Here is a 26,582-nt window from a genome sequence, read left to right as displayed (position 1 = left end):
AAGAACTGGTATGAAGACCTCCCAAGGGATGAAGAGACAGAGGGCAGAAAATACTGGTGCATGGAACAGGAGTTCATCTATAAGGATATCTATGAGCCCATGAAGAAAGTACGTCCCATGCAAGCTATTGATGTGGATGTTCTGGCAGTCAACAATCACTTTGCGGATGCCATCTGGGTGGCTGGTAGGATGGGCTTGAAGGATTTGATGAAGATTCAATGTGACTATAGTCCAGAGTTGGTGAAGCAGTTCTTTGCTACGTTGGCCATCAAGAAAGATGAGGACCGTACTATGGAATGGATGTCTGGCTCCACTCACTGTAGTGCCACCTTGCACCGTTTTGCTGCTATCCTTGGAGTTCCTGCAGAAGGAGGCCGTCGTCTCCATGGACCTCAGAAGGCAGATAAGAATGCACTGTTTGATCTCTATACATCTGCTGGAAAAGTGGGAGAGACCAAGGGGCTGCTTCCCATCTATAGTCAGTTGCTCAGGTTCTTTCGGTCCACCATCGCTCCTAGTGGTGGTAACAATGACGCAATCCGGGGAGCTCTTGTGGACCTCATGTACCTCAGCTTTCGGTGTGCTCGTGATGAGAATGAGGAACGTAACTACACTGTTGATGTCATGGACTTCATCTTCCATGAGATTCATGATGCCATGGTCTCCCGCACCACTATACCTTATGCGCCTTACATCCAGCTCCTCATCAACGACACTGCGGGCGTGCGTGGTGAAGACTTGAGCGGGTACCCTTTGATGAATCACACTGTCAAGAAGGCCTACAAGCTTAAGCATGTCTCTTCTGCTGTACCTCCACCTGACTCATTCATGGGTGATGCTCGTTCTAGTGGATTTGCTCCTGCTCGCCATCCTGACCTCCCTGCTATGAAGAAACAAGTGAACAGGCTCAGTTGGTTTCAGCGTTACATCCTTTGCATGAACATTGAGATCCATAAGGAGAACTATGCGGCCAGCCGGGAGCGTTCTGAGATTAAGCATACTCAGGCGGTTATTCTGCACAAGCTCAGTGGTGAGCAAGGACCCCCTCCTCAGCCTCCAGTTCACCCAGGTTATAGTGGGTGGCATTCTGCACAGGTTCCGTGGAGTGATCTTGATAGTTGCATTCAAAGGTCCAGCCTCACTCGCCGCTCTCCGGATGCACCTGACACTGATGAAGAAGAAGAAGAAGAAGAAGAAGAAGAGGAAGAGGCGCAAGAGTCCGATGATGATGATGCCTCCGAGTGATCCCCATGGGGCGAGTAGCATCGCGCTTGTCCCCTTTTTGGCGTCTCGATTCCAAAGGGGGAGAAGCGTTCTATTAGGAACTCTCTCGGGGATTTGCATGGTTTGGACACAAGCATATGCGTTTATCATTCCTTTATTGCTTGTGTTCCCTCTTATTTGAACTATTTGCTTTGGTTGTGTTCTGTTTTAAAACTATGTGCTATGTGGTGTGAGACATTGTTATGGTTTTCGGATTTCTATATGTTGAGATCAAGACTATTATATCATGTGTGATGCTATATCTCTGTATCATATATCTACACATGGGTATGACTTCTAGCATCCTATCTCAACTTCATGTTGTATATGTCTCTTGTTAGAGCTCATGATGGATACCTCTATTGTTGAGGCACCTCAATCCTATGTGTTGTGTATTTGTATTCAAATGCAAATTACTTATATGCACACATGTAGGGGGAGTGCCTCTATGGTTTTGCCATCATGCTTGTCTCTATTGTAATTCTCTTGCAAATCCGTATATTGTCATCAAACACTAAAAAGGGGGAGATTCAAAGAACATCTCTCATATTATGTTTTGAGTGTTTGATGTCAATGTATGTGATACACTAATGGTTGTTTAAGTGGTACAGGGATTACATAGATACATTTGTATGTGTGTTGGATGTGGTCAGTGCTGTCAAAAAGCAATTGCAAAAATGTTCATCAGGCCGGATAATCCGGGCCGGATATTTCCAAAATATCCGGCCCCCAGAATTTCGGCTAAGGACTTGGGGAAATGCAGCTCAGTACAGGGGCCGGACATTTGCCCGGATATTGTCCCGGTTTTGTCCCAGGGCCGGATAATCCGGGCCAGACATTTCAAGAATATCCGGCCCCCTCGAAAACGGCTAAGGACTTGAGGAAAAGCAGCTCAGTATAGGGGCCGGACAATTGCTCGGACATTGTCCTGGTTTTGTACCAGGAGGCCGGATTATCCGGGGGGGGCGGATTATCCGGCCCTAACTTAGGCCGGATTATCCGGCCCCCCGGAAGGCTCAACGGCTGGATTTTGGGGAGGGGTATTTATACCCCTCTTCTTCTTCCTTCCCCCTTTGCTCAATCATTGCACAAGAAATCTGACAAGCTTCACCTCCATTAGAGCCACCTCAAGAAACACAAGATTTGCAAGATCTCCTTCCTCCCCCAACCAAATCTCTTGATCTTTGGAGATTCGTAGGAGAAGCCACCGATCTACATCCTCACCGAAGCGATTTTCATTTCCCCCTCATTTGTTTGAGGGATCTCATGCTAGTGTTCCTATTTGGTTCCCTAGTTGATTTGTGTTGATGTGTTGTTGTTGATTGTTGTGTTGTTACAGATTTGGGAGCCTCCAATTTGGTTGTGGATGTGTGCCCCAAGAACATTGTAAAGGCCTGGTTTCCGCCTCGAGGAAATCCCTTAGTGGAAGTGGGCTAGGCCTTCGTGGCGTTGCTCACAGGAGATCTGAGTGAAGCCTTCGTGGCTGTTGGTTTGGCTTGCGTAGCAACCACACTCCTCCAAACGTAGACGTATCTTAAGGAAGGGAACTACGGGAATCATCTCCGTGTCATCGCGTGCTCCACTCTCGGTTACCTCTATCCCATTCTATCTCCTATATATTGAGTAGCTATATCTTGCTTAGTTGATAACCTTGTCATATAGGTAAATTCACTTAGTTGCATATCTAGAGAATTTACCTTTGTGTCAAGCCTAAATTGAAAAAGAACTAAAAATTGGTTAGCACCACCTATTCACCCCCCCTCTAGGTGCGGCATACGATCCTTTCAACCACCAGCACCCGAAGCACCACCATCAGCACCACCAGCACCCCCAGTAGGTCAGGTGAAGAAGGGAAGGAAGAGAGGAGCCAAGAAGGGCGCATCTTCGAGCCAGCCTGCTCCTAAGAGGATCCGGGCCGACGACATGGTACCACCTACACCGGATGGCTTGCCCCGGTGTCATGAAGCTGGTAAACCTATACTGCCTCCGGACATGAAACACCTCGCAAGTGGACAAATGCTCCCTTTGCAGCACTCTATTAATTATCAAGAGAGCGTCCTTCTTAAAGAAAAGGATCCAAATTACCCGGTGTTCTCGGTCAAGGTGCCGTTCGACCAGAACTTCGTCAATGAAGACCCCGCGGATATCTTCTTCATAGCGTTCGAGGACGTCTTCAATCTATTTCACTCGAAACGGCTCGACTATAACTTGGTCCGCCTATACGCGATCAATCTTCAGATGAAGATCAACAGAGAGAGACCCCGCCACATCGCGGTAGCGGATCCCTACTACATGCGCGATAGCCAGCTCCAGGACGGCTCAAGGACACGGACCAAGGCGGTGCGGTACCTCCAGAACTTCATGCTCATGCACAAAGAGAGCAACACCATTCTTCTGCCTGTCTTTCCCGAGTATGTACACATCCGCTCACGACCGTCGTAACTTATGCTTTCTTATATATTTCTTCCATTGCCGATCATTTCCAACATTCCATTTCAATTGCATGTGTTGAGCTGGGACAAATACTGCACACTCATCATCCTAGATCCAAAGTGGTCACTAGCCAGTATTTCGACTCGTCGAGTACGACGACGAAGAAAGACTACAACAGAATAAGGGGTGTTCTCGATGAAGCTATCCTTGGCTACTCCAAAAATGGAGGCACCTTCGACAAGAATGGGCAATATATCAGGCCGGACACTAAAAAGATCGGGTTCAAGCACGTGATCAACTTCCCTTGTATCAAGTAGCCAGCTGGCAGCATTAAGGAGGCCTTCTATGTCCTCCATCACCTTAAAGGGTTTGTCGAGGATGCAGAGATGATGTCTCTGCCACCTAGTAAGCGAGACCCCATTAAAATGTCGGGGGAAATCAATGATGATGATCTTAGAGAAGACTTCCATCGCATCCAAGTAAAGCTCTCGGAAATTATCTTACAAGATGTATCCAACGCATCGGGGCTCTTACACGCAGCCAGAGCGTTGCCTAAGAGGGATATCGAAGACCGCCTACATAGGCAGGGTGATGGAAGGACGTGGACGACGAAGGACTTGTACAAGCCGTTCCCGGAGCCGCTCAAGAAGACGTCTCGTTGACCGAGGCCGGTGTGCCTAGCATTACTTTGAATCGATGGACAATTTGTACCGTGTTGTAAAGTAAAATTGCTTAATTTGCTCGAAACGGTGGTCGTCGTTGTTGTACTTCAATTACTATTGTAGTCGGTATCGTTGAACCATATTACTTATGTGATACCGATGCTATATGTCTTTTAGGTTTATTATTATTTTCTTGTTTTAATTCTTGTGAATATGTATGCATGTGAACCCTCTAACTCTTTCCATTGCGTTATATACTAATATGCCTTGTGTCCATAGAGATGACATACTACGTCGTGTTCGAGTGGCGGGTTCCAGGAGTGTACGAGGAGTGGGAGGAGTGCAAGAAACAGGTGCACAAGTTCAGCGGCAACTGCTACAAAGGGTACCCGACTAGACACGAGGCGGTTGCCAAGTGGAGGGCGCACCAAGCGAACAAGAGCAAGATGAAGACCTTCCTTGTGCTCTCGCTCTTGCTCACCATCGTCGCGGCGGTACTCTATTTCATCCTAGTGTAGGCGGCGGCCGGTGTCACTTCGGTTGTATCTAGAGAAGATGAGAACTTAATTAATTTGCATGGATTATGAGTTGTATGGAGCTATATGTATAACTCGATCGGGCTCTAAGTAATGTGATGATGATGTGATGATTATATATGTCCATATTATATCTGTCTATATTATATAAGTATGTAACCTGTATACGGTGTATAAAACTAGTATAAAATCTGTATAATACACCAGGGAGCACAAAATCGAGTATACCTGTAGATTGTTCTGTGGCGCACCAAAAAATAATTCTGTGTCGCACCTATTTCTGTGGCGCAGCTATATCACATGCGCCACAGAACTACTTATTTCTGTGGCGCACCGGACCTAGTGCACCACAGAAACCTTAATTCTGTGGCGCACGGCCAGGTGCGCCACAGAAACCTTATTTTTGTGGCGACGTTTCTGTGGCGCACCTCCCATGCGCCACAGAATCCCATTTTCGTGCGCCACTGATGAGGCTTTTCCTACTAGTGAAGGCGGCGCTACGGTGGAGGTTGTGGCGGCTAGGGTTTGTGTGCAGGAGAGGATGAGGAAGACGAGCGTGCGCCCTCTTTATATACGCCGGAGGCAGGCGAGGGGCGCGGCACGCGTGGCATCGCCATAACTTCGTTTGCAGAGGTGGGGGGCGGTCGCCCGGCAGGCGAGGCATCACCATTAACGTGGCGCAGACTGCCAAAGCTACGTAGCGACGCTAGTGTATTATTTGTGGCAAAGATTAAAATCGAGTATTATTTACGAAAATAACGAAAAAAGTGTATTATTAAAAAATCGCTAGGAGGTGGCGTTTTGGCTCATAGAAGCAAATGCTCCCATTGTACAAAATAATTAAAAAACAATTTTAAAAATGTCAAAAAATCTGACATAAATTTTTTGGTGTACATCGTGACATTGTATATTAGTTCACAAGTTAAAAAACAAAAAATGTCCTCTACGTAGTCGTGTTATAGCATCAAAATTTGTCTTTCTTACAGGAGCCATAAATTTTTTTAGTTTTTTTTTAAAACTTGTGTACGAACATAAAATGTGCAGATATACATGAAGAATTTTACTTTAAATTTTTTCGACACTTCGAAATATAGATTTACACAACAGGAGCAAATGCTCCTATGAGCCAAAGTGAATATCTCCAGTAGCCGGCTCTTTTATTATCCTTGCTCTAAGAGCAAGAACAATAATGTAGTCACTCACTGGCTATATAGTCATGACATGTCACCTAAAACTTTCACAAATAAATCTTCATACCATAAGCTGGCTATTAGGTTAGCTCTATAAATATTCAAGTATTAAATGGTCGCATGAAAAAGTGTTTGCATGCAAGACTCAAAAGATGGGAAGATCAGGTTATAATATCCACCCTCCATGCGAGCTGCAACTTTTAGATTGTTGTGCTACAGCCAGGCTACAAGTGAAGCGGCAGCTCTCTTCTCTCTCCTTTATCTCTCCTCCACATAAGATGTTGACGATATGTTATGAATTGTAGCAGGCTGATTAAGATCTATTGTACATGCTCTAAGACTGCTCATAGTGGGAGTAAGAGCAAGTACAATAAGGTACAGTCAGCTGGCTATAAGAGATAAAATATTATAAATTTGCTTAGTTGGAGGAGAGAGATTAGAAGAGAGAAGAGAAGTGGGCTCTTATCTTATACTCCCTCCATCCCAGGGAACAAGGCGTGAATTTTTTTTGGATTTTTCCCAACGATTAAGGCGCATGGATAGCATTAGCGTAACTTTCCCGATTTTGCCCTCGTTTTCCCGTTTCCTTTGTCCTCGAGTCGAGCGCGCGCGATTAAGGACCGCCTCCTCGACTCCAGCGAGCCGCCGCCTCCAGGCCTCGTGAATATGCGGCCGCCCTCTTCCACCTCTTCATCTGCGCAGCTCTTCACTTCCCCGTTCTTCCCCAGTTCTCCTTCCCCACCTGGTTCTCTCAAGTTTTTCCCATGGCGACGCGGGCGGCGGCGGTTTTACCTTCATAGTGGGTAGTTACATATATGTGGTATCATGCATGTTGTATTTATTAGATTGTAGACTCATCTTGTCTTGAGAAGTGTGATGTTATGGTAACATATAGCTAGTTACCACCCCACTCTCTTTTTTTATTTATTGTCATGCCATGTCACCAAAATGTTTTGGGGTGTGTAATGTTACCTATGTTACTTCCACTATGAGCAGTCTAACTACTTGATCCACTTATGAATCCACCAGGGCCGGTCGATTTCGGGAGCCTGGGGCGAACGTAGGATCCAGGGGCCTCAATATAAGCATTAAAATAATAATTAATAATTTTTGTATACTATTTAAATCTTAACAATAAACATTTCAAGTGCATTTTAACACATTCTTTGATACAATAGATATTACCTTAAATTAAATATCTATGAGTCCCAATCAACTCTTCTCTCTTTTCAGAGCCCAGTTATTGTTTTTAGATGACATGACTATTTAATGCCACTGCAATAAAAGTTAAGGACCATGATGAAATTCGTGAAGCCTAGAGGGATAGATCGTTGATGAAACTGAACTAATGATTTGTTATTTTTCCTTATTATGGGAAATGGACGAATAACAACCTTATCCTTCTTTGATCCGGTCCCTATAATAAGCATAAAATGACAATTTTACGGAAATTTCACCAGTAAATACATAAAACGCATAAAAATATTTCTATCAAATAATTTATACGAACAAATATTTAATATTTCTTCTAATATCATGTCGATATTATTGGAATCACCTTGTGCTCTTTTTCACAAGACGGCCAAACTGTGTCGTGCACCGTGCCTTGCACATGTGAAGCTAGACTCTACCTGGCCATGGACTTGCAATTCCTCTGTTTATGACATCTATCAGATAGACTAACACGCCAAGGAAGAATAAAGTGGGTCGATAGTCAACTATGTGCTGCAGTTCCTTTATTTTTAAGCATCATCTACTGTTTTCGAGGGTACTCCTCGGCAATGCCCTCCGATTGGGGCCTAGGGTTAACGGAATCTTGTAGGCTGACACGAGACATCGGTTCACATACAAGCGGGGAGAGCAATTTACCCAGGTTAGGGCCCTCGATGAGGTAACACCCCTACGTCCTGCCTGTCTGATCTTGATTATGAAAATATCGGGTTACAATGGGGTGCCGAAGGTTTCGGCTGTGATCTCGTCGAGAGGCTAAGTGCTATGGCGACCTAGGTCTAGACTTCTGGTGGCTAAAGTTACTAAGATTGATTGTGTCCTCCGGCAGCCCCTCTCCTGGCCTTTATATAAGGGACCGGGTCTCAAGAGATCTGTCCGGGTATGACTAGGTTTACAAAAGATCTAGCTCTAAACTTTCCTTGTTCGGCTCCTCTTCGTCTTGTTCTTCAAGGAATCCTTTTCAGCACCGTCCTAGTGGCCCACCTTGCCATCGCGTATCTTCATGGGCCTCCAGTTGGGCCGCATGGGATAGGGCAATGTCGGTTACCCGAAGGGTAATGCCCACGTCAACTGTTATTCCTGGAACGTTACTACTTTGCCACAGCCCAATCTAACCAGAGAAAAAAGGGCCGAAGCGAACCAAAGGTCAAAAGGGCCCAACTACCAGCCCAGCAGAACAGTCTTGTGCTTCGTCCATAACGTTTCGTCCATGTCAACCGTATCAGAGAAGTTCCCGACTTGCTCTAATGGTGATGCACATAAGTTCATCCACAGCATAGCTGCTTCGGGATTTGGGGCCCCTTGATTCCGGGGGCCTGGGGCGGCCGCCCTGCCTGCCCCCCCCCCCCCCCCCCCTTAGGGCCGGCCCCGGACTCCACTAACCTTGACATGCACGTCTACCACTCTGATATGCATGCACTTGATGATAATCAACTAAACTATCAGTTTGCATGTACACACAAGATCTCATCCTTGGAGTGCACTTGCCTGAGCTTCCTAATGGTAACTCTCTTACATCCACAATTTTATCTTATCATGTCGATTGTGGGTGTCACTATTATGAAAAGGGCTACAGCTGCAGGGAATACTGTCGGCGCACCATCGTTGACGCGCGTCGGCGCACCATAATAGTGACGCGCTGACGAAGCACAATTACTGCCGGCATATCAGAATTGTAGTGCGCCAGCGCTAAAGGTAGGCCGCGACTCCTTCCGCTCCGGGCCTGGCCCAAGAATCACTGCAGGCGCACGAGTGATGACCCACAAGTATAGGGGGTGTATCGTAGTATCTTCGATAAGTAAGAATGTCGATCCCAACGAGGAGCAGAAGGTGTTGACAAGCAGTTTCGATGAAGGATTCACTGTAAATGCTCACAGACAAGTATTCAGGGGGTTTTGATGTAACAGATGAATAAAGTACGAGTAAGTAAAGTGCGAGAGTAATAATTGCAGCGAGTGGCCCAATCCTTTTTAGCACAAAGGACAAGCCGGTTTGTTTACTTATAATGACCAAACGTTCTCGAGGACACACGGGATTTTAGTCTAGTGCTTTCGCTACATACGGCTAATTAATCTTCATTGTTTTGATAAGTGTTGTGTGGGTGAACCTATGCTAATGTACCGCCCTTCCTAGGACTAATACATACTTGTGATTATACCCCTTGCAAGCATCCGCAACTACAAGAAAGTAATTAAGATAAATCTAACCACAGCCTTAAACTCTGAGATCCTGCTATCCCTCCTACATCGATATACCAATGGGGGCTCAGGTTTCTGTCACTCCGGCAACCCCGCAATTGGCAAACGAGTACAAGATGCATTCCCCTAGGCCCATAAAGGTGAAGTGTCGTGTAGTCGATGTTCACACGACACCACTAGAAGAATAACACCACAACTTAAATATCATAACATTGAATATTACTCAACCATAATTCACTACTAACATTTAGACTTCACCCATGTCCTCAAGAACTAAACGAACTACTCACGAGACATCATATGGAACATGATCAGAGGTGATATGATGATGAATAACAATCTGAACATAAACCTTGGTTCAATGGTTTCACTCAATAGCATCAATAACAAGTAGAAATCAACACCGGGAGAGTTTCCCCTATCAAACAATCAAGATCCAACCCGAATTGTTACAGCGGTGACGAGGTGCAGCGGTGGAGATGGCGGTGATGATGATGGAGATGATGACGATGGTGATGGAGATGATGTCCAGCTCGATGACGGTGACGATGGCGTCGATTTCCCCCTCCGGGAGGGAATTTCCCCGGTGGATTCCTGCCCGCCGGAGAGCTCTTTTCTCTCTGGTGTTCTCCGCCCCGCAGAGGCGGCTGTGGCTCTTCGCGATGTACCCTCTGGAGCTTAGGTTTTCGGGACGAAGATGTACGCGAAGAAAAGGAGGCGAGAGAGGGCTGTGGGCCCCCTCCTCACAGGGCGGCGCGGCCAGGCCTTGGGCCGCGCCGGCCTATGAGGTGGGCCCACCTCGGGTCCCCTCGGCTCCCCCTTCTGGCTCCCTTCGTCATCTGGAAAAATAGGATTTTTCGTATAATTTCCGTCAACTGTTGATCTCCCGAAATATTGCATTCTGACGGTGCTTTTTCCAGCAGAATCCTGGCTCCGGTGCGCGATCCTCCAATAATCATGAAACATGCAAAATAGATGAAATAACATAAGTATTATCTCCAAATATGAAATATATCAATGAATAACAGCAAATTATGATATAAAATAGTGATGCAAAATGGACGTATCAACTCCCCCCAAGCTTAGACTTCGCTTGTCCCCAAGCGAAACTGAACTCGGTAAACAAGACCACATGTTTATGGAGTGAAGAGTCGATAAATAAAATACGGACAAGAAGCATCATATTAATTCACACAAGACATATTAGTGAACAACTTCCTCATATAATTCAACTTGAAACAAGTAAAAGGAAATCACAAATAAAGGTGCATAAGAAATCATAGTTGGTGATGGCAAACTTTGTTCTTGGTCAGAGAACAGTTAACAGATTATACTTATCTATGGAGCAGCGTTTTCATATTAAAGCTTATGGTAAACTTGCATACTCAATCATAGTAATCATTGATAACTTTCAAAGCTATATTCATTCAGATAAAACTTGTACTAAACAAGGAAGAGTAAAAGACATGATGAAGTAAATCACAATATAATGGTTTGATCACAACAACTCAAATGCTTGCTTAAGATGGAGGGGAATAGGTTTACTGACTCAACATAAAGTAAGAGACAGACCCTTCGCAGAGGAAAGCATGGATTACTATTTTTGTGCTAGAGCTTTTCATTTTGAAAACAAGAAACAATTTTGTCAACGGTAGTAATAAAGCATATGTGTTATGTATAAGACATCTTATAAGTTGCAAGCCTCATGCATAGTATACTAATAGTGCTCGCACCTTGTCCTAATTAGCTTGGATTAACACAGATTATCATTGCATAGCATATGTTTCAACCAAGTGTCACAAAGGGGTACCTCTATGCCGCCTGTACAAAGGTCTAAGGAGAAAGCTCGCATTGGATTTCTCGCTTTTGATTATTCTCAACTTAGACATCCATACCGGGACAACATAGACAACAGATAATGGACTCCTCTTTAATGCATAAGCATTCAACAACAATTATTATTCTCATAAGAGATTGAGGATTAGCTGTCCATACTGAAACTTCCACCATGAATCATGGCTTTAGTTAGCGGCCCAATGTTCTTCTCTAACAGTATGCATACTCAAACCATTTGATTGTGAAAACCGCCCTTACTTCAGACAAGACGAACATGCATAGCAACTCACATGATATTCAACAAAGGTAAAAGAGTTGATGGCGTCCCCAGAAAACATGGTTACCGCTCAACAAGCAACTTTACTAAGAAATAAGACACATAAGTACATATTCTTCACCACGATAGTTTTTAAGATATTTGTCCCATGAGCTATATATTGCAGAGGTAAAGGATAGAAATTTTAAAGGTAGCACTCAAGCAATTTACTTTGGAATGGCGGAGAAATACCATGTAGTAGGTAGATATGGTGGACACAAATGGCATAGGTTTGGGTTGAGGTTTGGATGCACGAGAAGTATTCCCTCTCAGTACAGGTCTTTGGCTAGCAAGGTTAATTAGCAAGCACAAAAGTTGAGGGAATCAAACGAATATACATGTGATAGAAACAATCATGCATCTTTCTTGTAAGCACAAACAATTTTAACTTCAGAATAATAAGCTATGAGCTAACAAGAAAGGAAGACAATGAAACAACTATATATATTTCTCTTTTCTACTTAAACCTCAAGGTGTTGTTGCTATTGACCAATGCTAAGTTTACCAAAACCAAATAGATTTACTCAATGCTCCCAAAGTGGTACCAATACTAAAATCAAGATCAATCATATAATAGAAATTGCAAACTAAAATAAGGTGTGCAATATGTAAATGATAAGACTTCTCATTAATATTTCATAACGATAACTCACACCAAGGGATACATAGACAACCAACTAAAGGAGAGATACTTCCACACTGCAACCCATCTTATATGATAACTTCCCTACTCATGATATGACACTACTTGATAGTAAAAAAGTAAAAGTTAGTGATGATGTGATACCGCGGCACTCCCCCAAGATTGGAACAAACCAAGGGGATGCCAATACCGATGATGAATTACTCCTTCGGTGGTGATGGTGAATTCTTGACAAGCTTCTCAACAAGCTCCTGAAGCTCATCAATTTTGTACATGAGGTTGTGGATCATCTCCGAATTATGCTCGACGTGGTTAAGAAGTATGTCCGACGGCGAGTCCCAACTCTTGGAATAATTTCCCCACTCTTCAGTTTCAGGCTTCATCCTTCCTGCAGTGTTAGAACGATCTATATCCCAATTGCTAGGCAATGCTGCCTTGGGAGTCCTTTCAATTTGATTATTGTAAATTAGATTGCGGAAGGGGTGATAAGTGCCTGGAGAAGATGTCTTTGGAGCTAGGTAGTGATGTGGAAGTCTTCCTCCGGTGCGAATTCTTGCGCTCTTCTTTGCATTAAAAGGGTTCTCCACCACCTCGATGCTTGCAATGGTAGCACGCGGGTATGCGCGCGAGTCTTCCTCCACTTCTTCTTCATCTTCTTCCTTAACGCTCTCGTCCACCTCTTTCCCCCCGGGATCTTGAATATCTTCCTCCATAGGCTCCTTGTCTTTGTTGTTGGAGACCATGATGCTTCTAGATCAAGAACAAATCCTGGCAGAAAACAGCTAGAAACAAAACGCGACGAGAAAACGATATACGGACCTCCAGGGGTCCGGGGGATTATATAGCAGGAATTTTTACGTCATAAGGAAAGTACCAGGTCGAACCGGAGTCGGAAAGGGGCGACGGGGCGGCCAGCTCATAGGGCTGCGCGGGCCAAGGCCTGGCCGCGCCGGCCTATGGGGGCATGCCCTCGTGCGTCTCCTCCACTCCGTTTCGATCTCGTAATTTTTCATATTTTCCAAAAACAGCAAAAACATTGTTCGAAAAGCAAATCGCGAACTTTTTATTACCTGTACCGTTACCTATTCAAAGTCGAGTTCTGGCGGGCTGTCAATTTGACCTTTGATGAAAGCCTCTGGTGTTTCCACTTGAATAACATCAACATCTACATTATAAGAATCACCTGAGATATAATGCTTGAGTCTTTGTCCATTCACCACTTGCGTGGCATTGCCTTGGAGAGAACTAATTTTAATTGCTCCTGAACGATACACCTCCTCAACAACATATGGTCCTTCCCATTTCGAGAGTAATTTCCCTGCAAAGAATCTGAGACGAGACCGATACAATAGGACTTTATCCCCAATATTAAACTCTCTTTTGATAATCCTTCTATCATGCCATTTCTTAACTTTCTCTTTAAAGAGTTTAGCATTTTCGTAAGCTTCACTTCTCCATTCATCTAGAGAACTTAATTGCAACAACCTCTTATCACCGGCTAGTTTAGGATCTTTGTTTAGTTCTCTAACAGCCCAATAAGCTTTGTGCTCTAGTTCTAAAGGTAAATGACAAGCTTTTCCATAAACCATTTTATAAGGTGACATTCCCATGGGGTTTTTATAAGCAGTTCTATAAGCCCATAGTGCTTCCTTCAATTTACTAGCCCAATTCTTTCTAGTTTTATTAACAGTCTTTTGCAAGATAGATTTAATTTCTCTATTTGATAGTTCTACTTGCCCACTAGTTTGAGGATGATAAGCGGAAGCAATTCTATGATTAATACCATATTTAGCAAGAGTTTTTCTAAAACCACCATGAATAAAATGAGAACCTCCATCTGTCATAATATATCTAGGAACTCCAAATCTAGGAAAAAATAATGTCTAAAAGCATTCTTAAAGAGGTCTCACCATCAGCACTTTTTGTAGGTATGGCTTCCACCCATTTAGTAACATAATCAACAGCAACAAGTATATGAGTGTTACCTTCTGAAGAGGGAAAAGGTCCCATGAAGTCAAATCCCCAACAATCAAATGGTTCAATAACAAGATTATAATTCATAGGCATTTCATTGCGTCTGGAGATATTACCAACCCTTTGACATTCTTCACAAGATAAAATAAACTTCCTTGCATCTTTGAAGAGAGTTGGCCAATAAAAACCTGATTGTAGAACCTTTTGCGCGGTTCTATCTCCGGCGTGATGTCCTCCATAAGCACTACCATGACATTTACTCAATATCTCTTGTTGCTCATATTCGGGAACACATCTTCGCAGAATACCATCCACTCCTTCTTTATATAAGTGTCGGTCATCCCAAAAATAATGCCTCAAGTCATAAAAGAATTTCCTCCTTTGCTGAGCTGAAAAGGTCGGAGGCAAGTACTTGGAAACAATAAAGTTAGCATAATCAGCATACCAAGGACTGTCTCGCGAGCTCACCTTTATTACAGCCAATTGTTCATTTGGAAAACTATCATTAACAGGAACAGGATCATAAGCAATATTTTCCAATCTAGACAAATTATCAGCAACAGGATTATCAGCACCTTTCCTATCTACAATATGCAGATCAAATTCTTGCAAAAGAAGTACCCATCTAATAAGCCTTGGCTTAGCATCTTTCTTTGTCATAAGGTATCTAAATGCAGCATGATCAGTATGAATAGTAACTTTTGAATCAACGATATAAGATCTAAACTTGTCACAAGCAAAGACTACAGCTAACAATTCTTTTTCAGTTGTAGCATAATTTCTTTGAGCAGCATCAAGAGTCTTGCTAGCATAATGAATAACATTTAATTTTTTATCTACTCGCTGTCCAAGAACAGCGCCTACAGCAAAATCACTAGCATCACACATAATTTCAAAAGGTAAGTTCCAATCAGGAGGTTCAACTATAGGGGCAGTTGTTAAGGCTTTCTTTAGAGTTTCGAAAGCTTCCTTACAATCATCATCAAAAACAAAAGGTACGTCTTTTTGAAGAAGATTAGTAAGAGGCTTTGAAATCTTGGAGAAGTCTTTAATAAACCTCCTATAAAACCCAGCATGACCAAGAACACTACGAATACCTTTAACATCCCTAGGATAGGGCATCTTCTCAATGGCTTCAACTTTAGCTCTATCAACTTCAATACCTCTCTCGGAAATTTTATGTCCCAATACAATTCCTTCATTAACCATAAAGTGGCATTTCTCCCAATTAAGAACAAGGTTAGTTTCTTCGCATCTCTGCAAAACTTTATCAAGGTTCCGCAAGCAATTATCAAAAGAATTTCCATAGACGGAAAAATCGTCCATGAATACCTCTACAATACTCTCACAAAAGCCATGAAAAATAGCAGACATGCATCTTTGAAAAGTAGCAGGAGAATTACATAAGCCAAAAGGCATACGCCTATAAGCATAAGTTCCATAGGGACAAGTGAAAGTGGTTTTCTCTTGATCTTTAGTTTTAACAGCAATTTGTGAAAACCCAGAATAACCATCAAGAAAGCAAAAATGAGTATTTTTAGATAACCTTTCTAACATTTGATCAATAAAAGGCAAAGGGTAATGATCTTTCTTAGTAACCTTATTAACTTTTCGATAATCAATGCACATTCTATACCCTACAACTACTCTTTGAGGTATGAGTTCATCATTATCATTAGGCACAACAGTCGTTCCTCCTTTCTTAGGAACACAATGCACAGGACTAACCCATCTACTATCAGCAATAGGATATATAATACCAGCTTCAAGGAGTCTTAATACCTCATTTCTTACCACATCCTTCATCTTAGGAATTAGACGACGCTGAGGTTCAACAACAGGCTTTGCATCATCTTCCATATTAATGTCGTGTTGGCAAATAGAGGGAGAAATCCCCTTCAAGTCATCAAGAGTGTAGCCAATAGCACCTCGGTGTTTCTTCAGTATTTCCAATAACCTTTCTTCTTCAAACTCTGAAAGCTTAGAACTAATAATAACTGGATATATTTTCTTATCATCAATATGAGCATATTTAAGATTATCAGGCAATGGTTTTAAATCAAAGACAGGATCTTCCTTTGGTGGTGGTGTTGTACCCAGATCTTCCACCGGTAAATCATGCTTAAGAATAGGTTGACGAAGGAAAATTTCATCAAGCTCATCTCTTTCTTCCCTAAAAACTTCACTCTCACTATTCTCCAAATGTTGCTGCAAAGGATTACTAGGAGCAAGAGCAATAGATGCACATTGTTCAACTTTAAAATCACTATTAGGCGAATCAATTTTATAAGGAGTTTTGGTAAATTTAGAGAAGTTAAACTCATAAGATTCACCAGCAAATTTAGTCAAAATTTTCTCTTTCTTGCAATCTATAATAGCTCCACAAGTATTTAGAAAAGGTCTACCAAAAATAATAGGACAATATTTACTAGCAGCAGAACCAAGTACCAAAAAGTCAGCAGGATATTTAATCTTACCACATAGAACTTCCACATCTCGAACAATACCAATTGGAGAGATAGTTTCTCTATTAGCCAGCCGAATAACCACATCAATATCTTCAAGTTCACAAGAACCAATTTCGTGCATAATCTCCGTGTAGAGCTCATAAGGAATAGCACTAATACTTGCACCAATATCACATAAACCATAATAACAATGATCACCAATTCTAACAGATAGCATAGGAACACTAGCTTTCCTAGACTTATTAGGATGCGAAACAATATTAGAGGCATCTTCACAGAAAATAATATGACCATCCTCCACATTTTCAGTCACAAGATCTTTAATTATTGCAACAGCAGGTTCAACTTTTATTTGTTCTTCAGGTTCTATAGGTTTCTTTTCACTTTTATGAACCGCACTATTTATAACAGAGTACTCCTTCATTTTAGCAGGGAAAGGAGTTTTTTCAATATAAGCTTCAGGAATAACATGATCAACAGTTTCAACTACAACACATTTATTTATAGATGAATCAATTTTATCTTTATACGGTTCATGATACTTATCAAAGTTCTTCTTTGGCAATTCATAATGAGAGGCAAAAGCTTTATAAAGATTTGCAGCAACTTGAGAATCAAGACCATAAGTAGCACTCATATTACGAAATTTATCAGTATCCATAAAAGCTTCAATGCATTTATAATCATAATTTATACCTGATTCTCTATCCTTGTCGTTCTCCCATCCTTCAGTATTTTCTTGGATCCGATTAAGAAGGTCCCTTTTAAACTCTTCCTTGTTGCATGTAAATGATCCAGAACAAGAAGTATCCAGCAAGGTCTTGTCTTGAAAAGAAAGTCTTGCATAGAAATTATCAATAATAATATTACCAGGAAGCTCATGAATGGGGCATTTGAGCATTAAAGACTTCAATCTCCCCCACGCTTGGGCAATACTCTCTCCTTCATGAGGCCAAAAATTATATATGCGATTCCGATCTTTGTGAATCTCACTTGGAGGATAGAACTTAGAATAAAACTAGGGCACAATATCATTCCATTCAAGAGAATCCCCATTATCCAGTAATTTATACCAATGCGCCGCTTTACCAGACAGCGATATAGAGAATAGTTTCTTCCTCACTTCATCCATAGCAATACCTGCACACTTGAATAAACCGCATAATTCATGTAAGAACAGTAAATGATCTCCAGGGTGGACAGTTCCATCCCCTGTATAACGGTTACCCACTACACGTTCAATAATTTTCATAGGTATTTTGTATGGTATTTCTTCCTTACCTGGCGCCTCATCCACTACCTTTGCAGTAGTATTAGATTTTCCAAATAAACACTCAAGAGAAGATCTCTCCATAATGAATTATAGCAGCAGGCAGAAATAAAATCAGCACAAACAGTAGAAATTTCCCTTACCAATTCCACTTACCAATAGCGTTTCACTCCCCGGCAACGGCGCCAGAAAATAGTCTTGATGACCCACAAGTATAGGGGGTGTATCGTAGTATCTTCGATAAGTAAGAATGTCGATCCCAACGAGGAGCAGAAGGTGTTGACAAGCAGTTTCGATGAAGGATTCACTGTAAATGCTCACAGACAAGTATTCAGGGGGTTTTGATGTAACAGATGAATAAAGTACGAGTAAGTAAGTGCGAGAGTAATAATTGCAGCGAGTGGCCCAATCCTTTTTAGCACAAAGGACAAGCCGGTTTGTTTACTTATAATGACCAAACGTTCTCGAGGACACACGGGATTTTAGTCTAGTGCTTTCGCTACATACGGCTAATTAATCTTCATTGTTTTGATAAGTGTTGTGTGGGTGAACCTATGCTAATGTACCGCCCTTCCTAGGACTAATACATACTTGTGATTATACCCCTTGCAAGCATCCGCAACTACAAGAAAGTAATTAAGATAAATCTAACCACAGCCTTAAACTCTGAGATCCTGCTATCCCTCCTACATCGATATACCAACGGGGGCTCAGGTTTCTGTCACTCCGGCAACCCCGCAATTGGCAAACGAGTACAAGATGCATTCCCCTAGGCCCATAAAGGTGAAGTGTCGTGTAGTCGACGTTCACACGACACCACTAGAAGAATAACACCACAACTTAAATATCATAACATTGAATATTACTCAACCATAATTCACTACTAACATTTAGACTTCACCCATGTCCTCAAGAACTAAACGAACTACTCACGAGACATCATATGGAACATGATCAGAGGTGATATGATGATGAATAACAATCTGAACATAAACCTTGGTTCAATGGTTTCACTCAATAGCATCAATAACAAGTAGAAATCAACACCGGGAGAGTTTCCCCTATCAAACAATCAAGATCCAACCCGAATTGTTACAGCAGTGACGAGGTGCAGCGGTGGAGATGGCGGTGATGATGATGGAGATGATGACGATGGTGATGGAGATGATGTCCAGCTTGATGACGGTGACGATGGCGTCGATTTCCCCCTCCGGGAGGGAATTTCCCCGGCGGATTCCTGCCCGCCGGAGAGCTCTTTTCTCTCTGGTGTTCTCCGCCCCGCAGAGGCGGCTGTGGCTCTTCGCGATGTACCCTATGGAGCTTAGGTTTTCGGGACGAAGATGTACGCGAAGAAAAGGAGGCGAGAGAGGGCTGTGGGCCCCCTCCTCACAGGGCGGCGCGGCCAGGCCTTGGGCCGCGCCGGCCTATGAGGTGGGCCCACCTCGGGTCCCCTCGGCTCCCCCTTCTGGGTCCCTTCGTCATCTGGAAAAATAGGATTTTTCGTATAATTTCCGTCAACTGTTGATCTCCCGAAATATTGCATTCTGACGGTGCTTTTTCCAGCAGAATCCTGGCTCCGGTGCGCGATCCTCCAATAATCATGAAACATGCAAAATAGATGAAATAACATAAGTATTATCTCCAAATATGAAATATATCAATGAATAACAGCAAATTATGATATAAAATAGTGATGCAAAATGGACGTATCAACGAGCCGGCGCTATTTTATTATTTCCAAGCGCCCCAGGACTGGTGCATCAGCATCAATTCTTGGACCAGGCCCGGAACAGGTACAACCATCTGCTCCCACTACTGTCGGCGCACCCTTACCTTGGTGCGCCGACAGTAACCTGGGAACTATTTCCCCTGCTCTATTACTGCCCACCCTCATCTCACTCTCCCACTAGTCCTCCCACACACTCAACCCGAACCTTCTCCGAACCCAGCTCATTTTTTCCCATTTCATCCCCTAATTTAGCTAATTTGGCCAAAGAAATTGATATTTTTTAGCAAATCTTTCTGTCCTACATGCATCACATATCCTATATGTAGATCTAGATCTATCCCGCATTGACCGCTCAATCTAGATCTAGATCTAGAAAATAAGAACCCATACGTCTGTGTCAGCGTGACGTCTCGATCTACTTATATATCAACCAAATAGGTGATTTATGAACAAATTGCGGATGAAGAAAAGCGTGGCATATATTGTGTTTGTGTTTGTGACCGAATGATTTGATGAGATGAAGATGAGTTGTCAATGTTGTGCCAAAATGTTGATTCGTTAAGTTTCCGTTTCGGCATATTTCTCGGGCTCCTAGGTCCTAATGTATAGGAAGGTCATGCCGAAATTTTCCTTGAAAATTACCGACGGATGCATGGTTCTAATCAATTATCTTGTCGTGCAGGCGATAATGGTCATCAAGATGAGGGAAAGCGTCGTGATGAGATATCTCAAACACGCGATCGCCACATATATTGAAATAACCTCATAGAGATTAGATATTGTGTCCATGTCGAAGATGCAAACTAGGAAAATGGCTTAAGCCATTTTTAGGCAAACTGCAGGGGCACCTGCTGACAAGGTATTAACTTATCAATGCCTACGTATTGTAGACTAGGGTTTTGTTGGAAGTAGAGGGCAAGTAGATCTCGAAGGTTTCAGCCGAAAAGTACTCGACGATTAAGAAACGGGTTATGTTGACAATAGATTTGATCCTCTCTTTATCTCTCGACTCCCCCTTATATAGGAGGCGGAGCCGAGGGATTCGTAATACACAAGTTTACAGAGTCCGGGAGGGTTTCCAACCCATCCCGCAAGATTACAAGTAGTACTTCCCAATACAACTCTAGCTTTCCTTAATAATAACTTGGGCTTTAGAACCTTCTTATTCTTCGAGTTATGGGCCTTCAGTAAACCTCGGGTACCATCTTCGGCAGGCCCATTGGGGATGCCTATGTCAGTAGCCCTCGAGATTTTGCTTGAACTGAAGAATCATGGAAAATCTCCAAGTTTAATCATTCAATAACTCTGTCGAATTTTATCACATATCTTTGGATATGCAATTATATATTGTACATGAATGATGGTAGTTGGGGCTAGTTCATCTGACGGATCAGGTACTAGTTAACTGCTCTAGTGGCAATCCGCAAAAACCTACTTCAAGATCACGTCCCTGGACATGATCTCGGGATACTGGTGTAAACTTCGACAGGTGCCGCTTAAGGTCTTACCATTTTGTCGAGTCCCAGTCATATTTTATCGGGTACCTAACGCGTCCGTTAGGATTTTTCTTCGTATCTGTTGATACGGAAAAAAGTAGCAAACCGACGTCAGAGACGGTGCCACGCCGCTCAGATCGGATCTGGGGTCTTACCTTCGCAAAGTTTTGCGGCATTCAGAGATTATTCGCGACTTTGGCGCTCTGAGAATATATTGTCGAGTGTTTTTTCGGCTGTTGGAATAGCACATTTTATTGAGTCAACGGATGACTTATTTTGCGTTCCCGATGGGAATATATGTAGAGTTATCAGTCATAACTCGAAATATGCTCATTTCCTTTTTCCTTTCTTCTCTCTTTTTTTCGATTTCATCGGGCACGTGAACAGCGTTCCCGATGGGAGTAGCCCCCGAGGCTATAGCCATGGACTTGTACTTGGTTGTAGGCTCAACAAATTAGTATCTTCTGTCGCTATATTATTATTCTTTCTCGAGCTTTTCATATCTATCGGGTGCGCGACCAGCGCTCCCGATGGGAGTAGCCCCCGAGGCTATGAACAAATGCTTGCATTTGGTCATAGGCTCTCGCCCTTTCTATTTTGTCATACTCGATTTTTTTCTTTTTTCCAAAGTAGCCCCCGAGCATTTGAGCAAAAAATTGTATTTGATCAAAAGCTTCTCGAAATTACCAATAGTCTTTGTCTGCCGCCAATTTCATTAATTGTCATAGCCGAGATTTTTTCTCTTGGCAAGGTGACATCATCACTGACGATAGCCACGATCACTATATTGGGAAGACGCGAGTACTGCTCTCTCTCTGCCTTGCGGGCCCAAAATCCTTATCAGGTTGACACGTCGTGCAAGTGGGGGACACACGTCTCCACTTTTTTTGGCGCACGCACTGTAGCACCTGTTCCTTTCCTTCATATTGAAATTACGTTGTTACCCCTTATCCACGTGTACATCATCCATCGCAAGATTTCTCCATCCAACGGTGCGTCGATTCGCCGCACCCCTACTTAAGGTCATCGTCTTCCTCCGTTCGCACTTTCACTCGCGCCGCACCTCTGCTTTCTTCTGCGAAAAATCCTCCCTTGCGCCCATCACTTCTTGAGCTCAACCACGCTCGCACCTTTCTCCTACACTATTGTTCATGCCACCGCGCGCGCGGCTCATTAGGCACAGCACTCCAGAGTCGAAGATGGCGGTGGAAGATCTGAGGAACACCGAGTGGGAGAGATCCAAAATCTCCACCCAAGACATCAACTTGCTGAAGAAACTTGGGATCAGCAAGAAGAAGGAATCGCTGCGCTTCCCCAGCAAGGAGAGCTATCCATCTTCTCCAATCGAGTACCGGGTCAGTTTCGTTGACCACCTCATCTGCAGTCTTTCCTCCCCCATTCACAATTTTCTGCGTGGGTTGCTCTTTCTATATGGATTGCAACTTCACCATCTCACCCCCAACTCCATCCTGCACATCTCTATTTTTATCACTCTTTGCGAGTCTTTCCTTGGGGTCCAACCGAACTGGGCTCTCTGGAAACGTATCTTTCTTCTCCGCCGCAATGGCTCCCCCAATGTCGCCTATAACATAGGTGGCGTTGTTATCTGCGTCCGCCCTGACGTCGAATACTTCGACGTCAAATTCCCTGACTTAGTTCAAGCGCAAAAAATGGTTGTATATCCACGAGGAAAGCCGCAACTCGGCGGAACACAACATTCCCCCTTTCGATGGTAACGAAAAAATCTGTCGCCGCCGGTCCTGGGATGCAGAGGCTACCGACGAAGAAAAATCATCGACAGAGGCGCTGATGACACGCATCCACAAACTCCAAAATACCCGTGGACAAGAATTGTCGGGTATCCAAATCACGGCATATTTCCTTAGAATTAGGGTGCAGCCTTTGCAAGCGCGCAAGAACCCCCTTTGGATGTATGCTGGCGATGAGGATGTGGATCGCCTATCGATAGATTTACCGGCCAAGGACTTAGAAAAACTTGTCCGGAAGATCTCGTCGCTGAGCAAGAAAGACACCGTCCCATCATCTTGCCGTGTGACACCATACAACGCCGCCAACGCGCTCCCGCAGGTAATTTATTGTACCATCTGCTTATTCATTCACTCTCTTCTTTTCTCTTTTTGTTCTGCCATTTCTTCGTCTGCTATTATTGATACAAATTCATGTTGATACTCTTTCTATCTTGTCCAGGGCCATAAAACTGCGTCACCTCTTCCTCCCCTTCCCGAAGGTGGAGAAGTCGAAGAACGGACTATTGTCACCGACGACAACCAGGGTACTTCTCACCCTGAGAGTGAAGTCGCGGGTTTTCAAAAACCCGCGGCTTCCTCTGAAAAAGAAGTCGAATCTGAGGCTACCGCATCGACACACTCCCTTCCCTCCGCTGTTTCTCCAAGGAACAAGAGGAAAAGGGACGAAACCGCTGATTCTGGCGCCTCTAAACCCGGCACATCTCCTGCCGAAGAAGTTGGTCCTTCAAAAAGGACAACTTTCAACCCTTACGAAGATGCTCTTGTCAGCTCGTAAGTTCCTGCTGCTCTTTGCTTTAGCTCTCAATTTTTTGTCTATGTTGTTTCTTACATTGTCGCCTTTTTTACTGTAGTTGTGACGAGGATGAGATTCCACCTATTGATGCGACTGCTCAAACGAGTACGTCGCGTACTTTAGTTGTTTCTGAAGCTCAGCCTGATGGGGATGAAACCACGCCTCCTCAGCAAAACATCGAGCATCCAACTCCAGTTGCAAGCCCCATGCCCCTTCTCCAAAGAGGACTAGGGTCGAGTCGGTCAAGGAGCCTGTCTTGCTAACTGGTAGTTCCACGACTCCTTTAATGGATGATGTAAGTTATCTCTTCTTCTCTCTCTTTTTTTATACTCTGAACATTTCATTGCTTTGGACTCCCCTTCGGTTTTTGCTTGGTGCTATCGAACTTTTGCTTACTATATTGACTTCCCTTTTCTGTGGTCTTCTCTTCAGCCTTCGATGAAGGAATTTATCCGCCTCGGTACCCAATTTATCGGGTACCGCGATTATGCCACCAAGCTTGAAGGTACTATTTTTTTATTTTTTTTCCTGCCTCTTCTACTGAATAAACTCCTTCATTATTTCGTCATGACATTTTATTGTCATTTATTTTTCCAGAGAATCTTGCGGAAGCTAACAAACGCGGTGACGCTCTTGCTATCAAGTTAGAGCAAAGCGAAAGAGCTCGCAAGAAAGCTGAAGCAGATGCTGCCGCTGTCAAAGATATTCGAAAAAGACTTCATGACGCGGAAACTTCTTTGAGTGATAACATAGCTCAGCATTCGGCTCGCGAAGAAGAGATCCTTACTCGCTTGGAGTCGCAGAGTCGATGTTTTGTTAGTAAGTACTCAGATCTTTTGTTATTACTTCAGGTCGTCATATTTGTCCTTGTTCGCCTTTTTCTTGACAAGCTTCTTTTTGCTCATTTAGGGAGAACGCAGCAAGATTATGATCTGGCGAATCCTGAAGGTGATCGCCTTCTCGACGCGCTTTCCCTCCTTGAAATTCATGGAGATGAGGCACGCGAAGGCCTTACTGAAGCTAGAACAGGTTTGTGCGGCTTTTTCCCTACTTCTTCACGAAGAAAGAGGAACCCACGACTTTCAGTAATCTTGCCAAGTGCTTCAATTCTCAAGAAGATCTTGGGCTCAAACTTTGCCAAGAGAGTTTGAAAGTTGGTGTTGAAGGCACTATCACCTTAGTTGCTGACAGCCAACAAGATGTCGACTGGGCGAAAGTTGGCGACACGAAGGCGATGGAAACGAAGAAGTGGCAGTCGTTGATTAAGGCTGCCAAGCCAAACTCAAAGAAAATCCTCGCCTACCTCGGATGCAAGCCAACTCCCGCTCCTAGTTCATCGAAGCCGGAGGTCAAGTAGACCACCTTGTCTTCTCTTTTGTTTTGTTTCTCTTTTGATGCTGTCGCCATAGTAGCTTTGGCGACAACTACCCCCTTAGCTTATTAGGAACCTTCCTTTTGTGATGTCCATGTAAATACTTTGAAAATCAATGGAAATCTATTTTTGCTTGATGATTGATGTCGAAACTTTTATTTCTAGTTGATATTTGATAACTACATGCACTTCAACTCCTCGTCCTTCCGATGCTTTTCCTGCTTCCTCCTACTCAAAGAAAATGCCTGTTGAGAATGAATTTATCGAAGATTCCTCGAGTAAGGGTTCAATAGAAGACTTGAAAGAACTTCGCCAACAACTTCAGTCTATGAAGAAGCAAGCACTTATAATAATGGAGCAGTCTCGAAAATCATCGGAGAGGGAAAAAATTGTGCTTCAGCAGGCTCAGGATGCTATAGCTGAAAAAGAGGACGCGGTTACTGAGGCTACCGAAGCTTCTTCTCGAGAGAATTATATGCTTCAACTGATGAATGACTCCAGCTTGGATATGACAGGTATACTTCGTTCTCTTGACCGTGCTTGATGTTATTCTTGCTGTTCTTCCTTCCTTACTGATTTTACCACTGGAAAAGGTTCATTTTTGGATACTGCTGCCGAGGATCATCGTGTTGAAGCTCGATCCAATGTGCTTCTCAGACTTGCCGAAGAACATGGTTCCAACTTTTGGGTTACGCCTTAACGTACCCGCCAAATCGTCAGATTTCAAGATCGTGTGAGTCAGGTCCGTGATTTCCTCGACTTCTATACAAGGACATTGTCCTTAGTTTACAGCACCATGTTCCCGCGCAATAAGATGCCAGAAACCCTTCCTGCTTTGATGGATAAATTTCGGGATGCACCTCGAATCCATGGATTTGTGCGGGCCCAATTATCTGCGGGCGCAAGATTTGCTATGATGATGATACAAATCTGCTATCCAAAGTTAGACATGAGTCGAATTGTTGCCAAGTGCCTGGCCAAAATGGCGAAAAGGAAGAGGAACATTGGCAAAATTGATGATATTGTGACCCCTGTAGCAGAAGAGATGATGGATGAACTTCTTCGGATGGACGCTGAGTTCTTCGTGAAGGGCAGCTATGCTGAACATAGTACTCGTACTGCACATGATGAACGGATGACCATAGATGATATACTAGGCAGCAATTGAGAGTTTCTTTTTTAGCCTGTCGAATTTTCTCAGGAGTTGTATCTTGTATGTTGTAAACATAATCTATATTGTAAAGCCACTAGATACTTTTATTTTTCCTCGTCAAGCCCCCGATTGTTTCGGTGGCGATTTTCTTTATTGCGTATGCGAGGTTTGAACCATGGCAAAATAAATTATATTGAGTATACTATATTTGCGGGTATTAGCCCCCGAGCCTTTTTTGTTGATCACTATTT

The 26,582-nt window shown here is 43.3% G+C and overlaps 1 protein-coding gene across 1 annotated transcript in view; it reads left to right on the top strand.

Annotated features, from left to right (window-relative positions):
- LOC139833595 (uncharacterized) overlaps positions 1-25,722 on the top strand; it is a 93,590-nt gene extending 67,868 nt beyond the window's left edge. The window contains exons 5-7 of the mRNA XM_071823912.1: positions 23,214-23,332; positions 24,239-24,311; positions 25,694-25,722. Of these exons, the coding sequence (XP_071680013.1) occupies positions 23,214-23,332; positions 24,239-24,311; positions 25,694-25,722 (221 nt within the window). The remainder of the gene's footprint in view (positions 1-23,213; positions 23,333-24,238; positions 24,312-25,693) is intronic.
- Positions 25,723-26,582: the final 860 nt, after the last annotated feature.

Source organism: Lolium perenne, chromosome 7 (genome assembly GCF_019359855.2).
Source record: "Lolium perenne isolate Kyuss_39 chromosome 7, Kyuss_2.0, whole genome shotgun sequence".
Lineage (NCBI taxonomy): Eukaryota > Viridiplantae > Streptophyta > Magnoliopsida > Poales > Poaceae > Lolium > Lolium perenne.
Note: the sequence above shows the minus strand (reverse complement) of the source record. Positions and strands in the feature narration are given on the sequence as shown.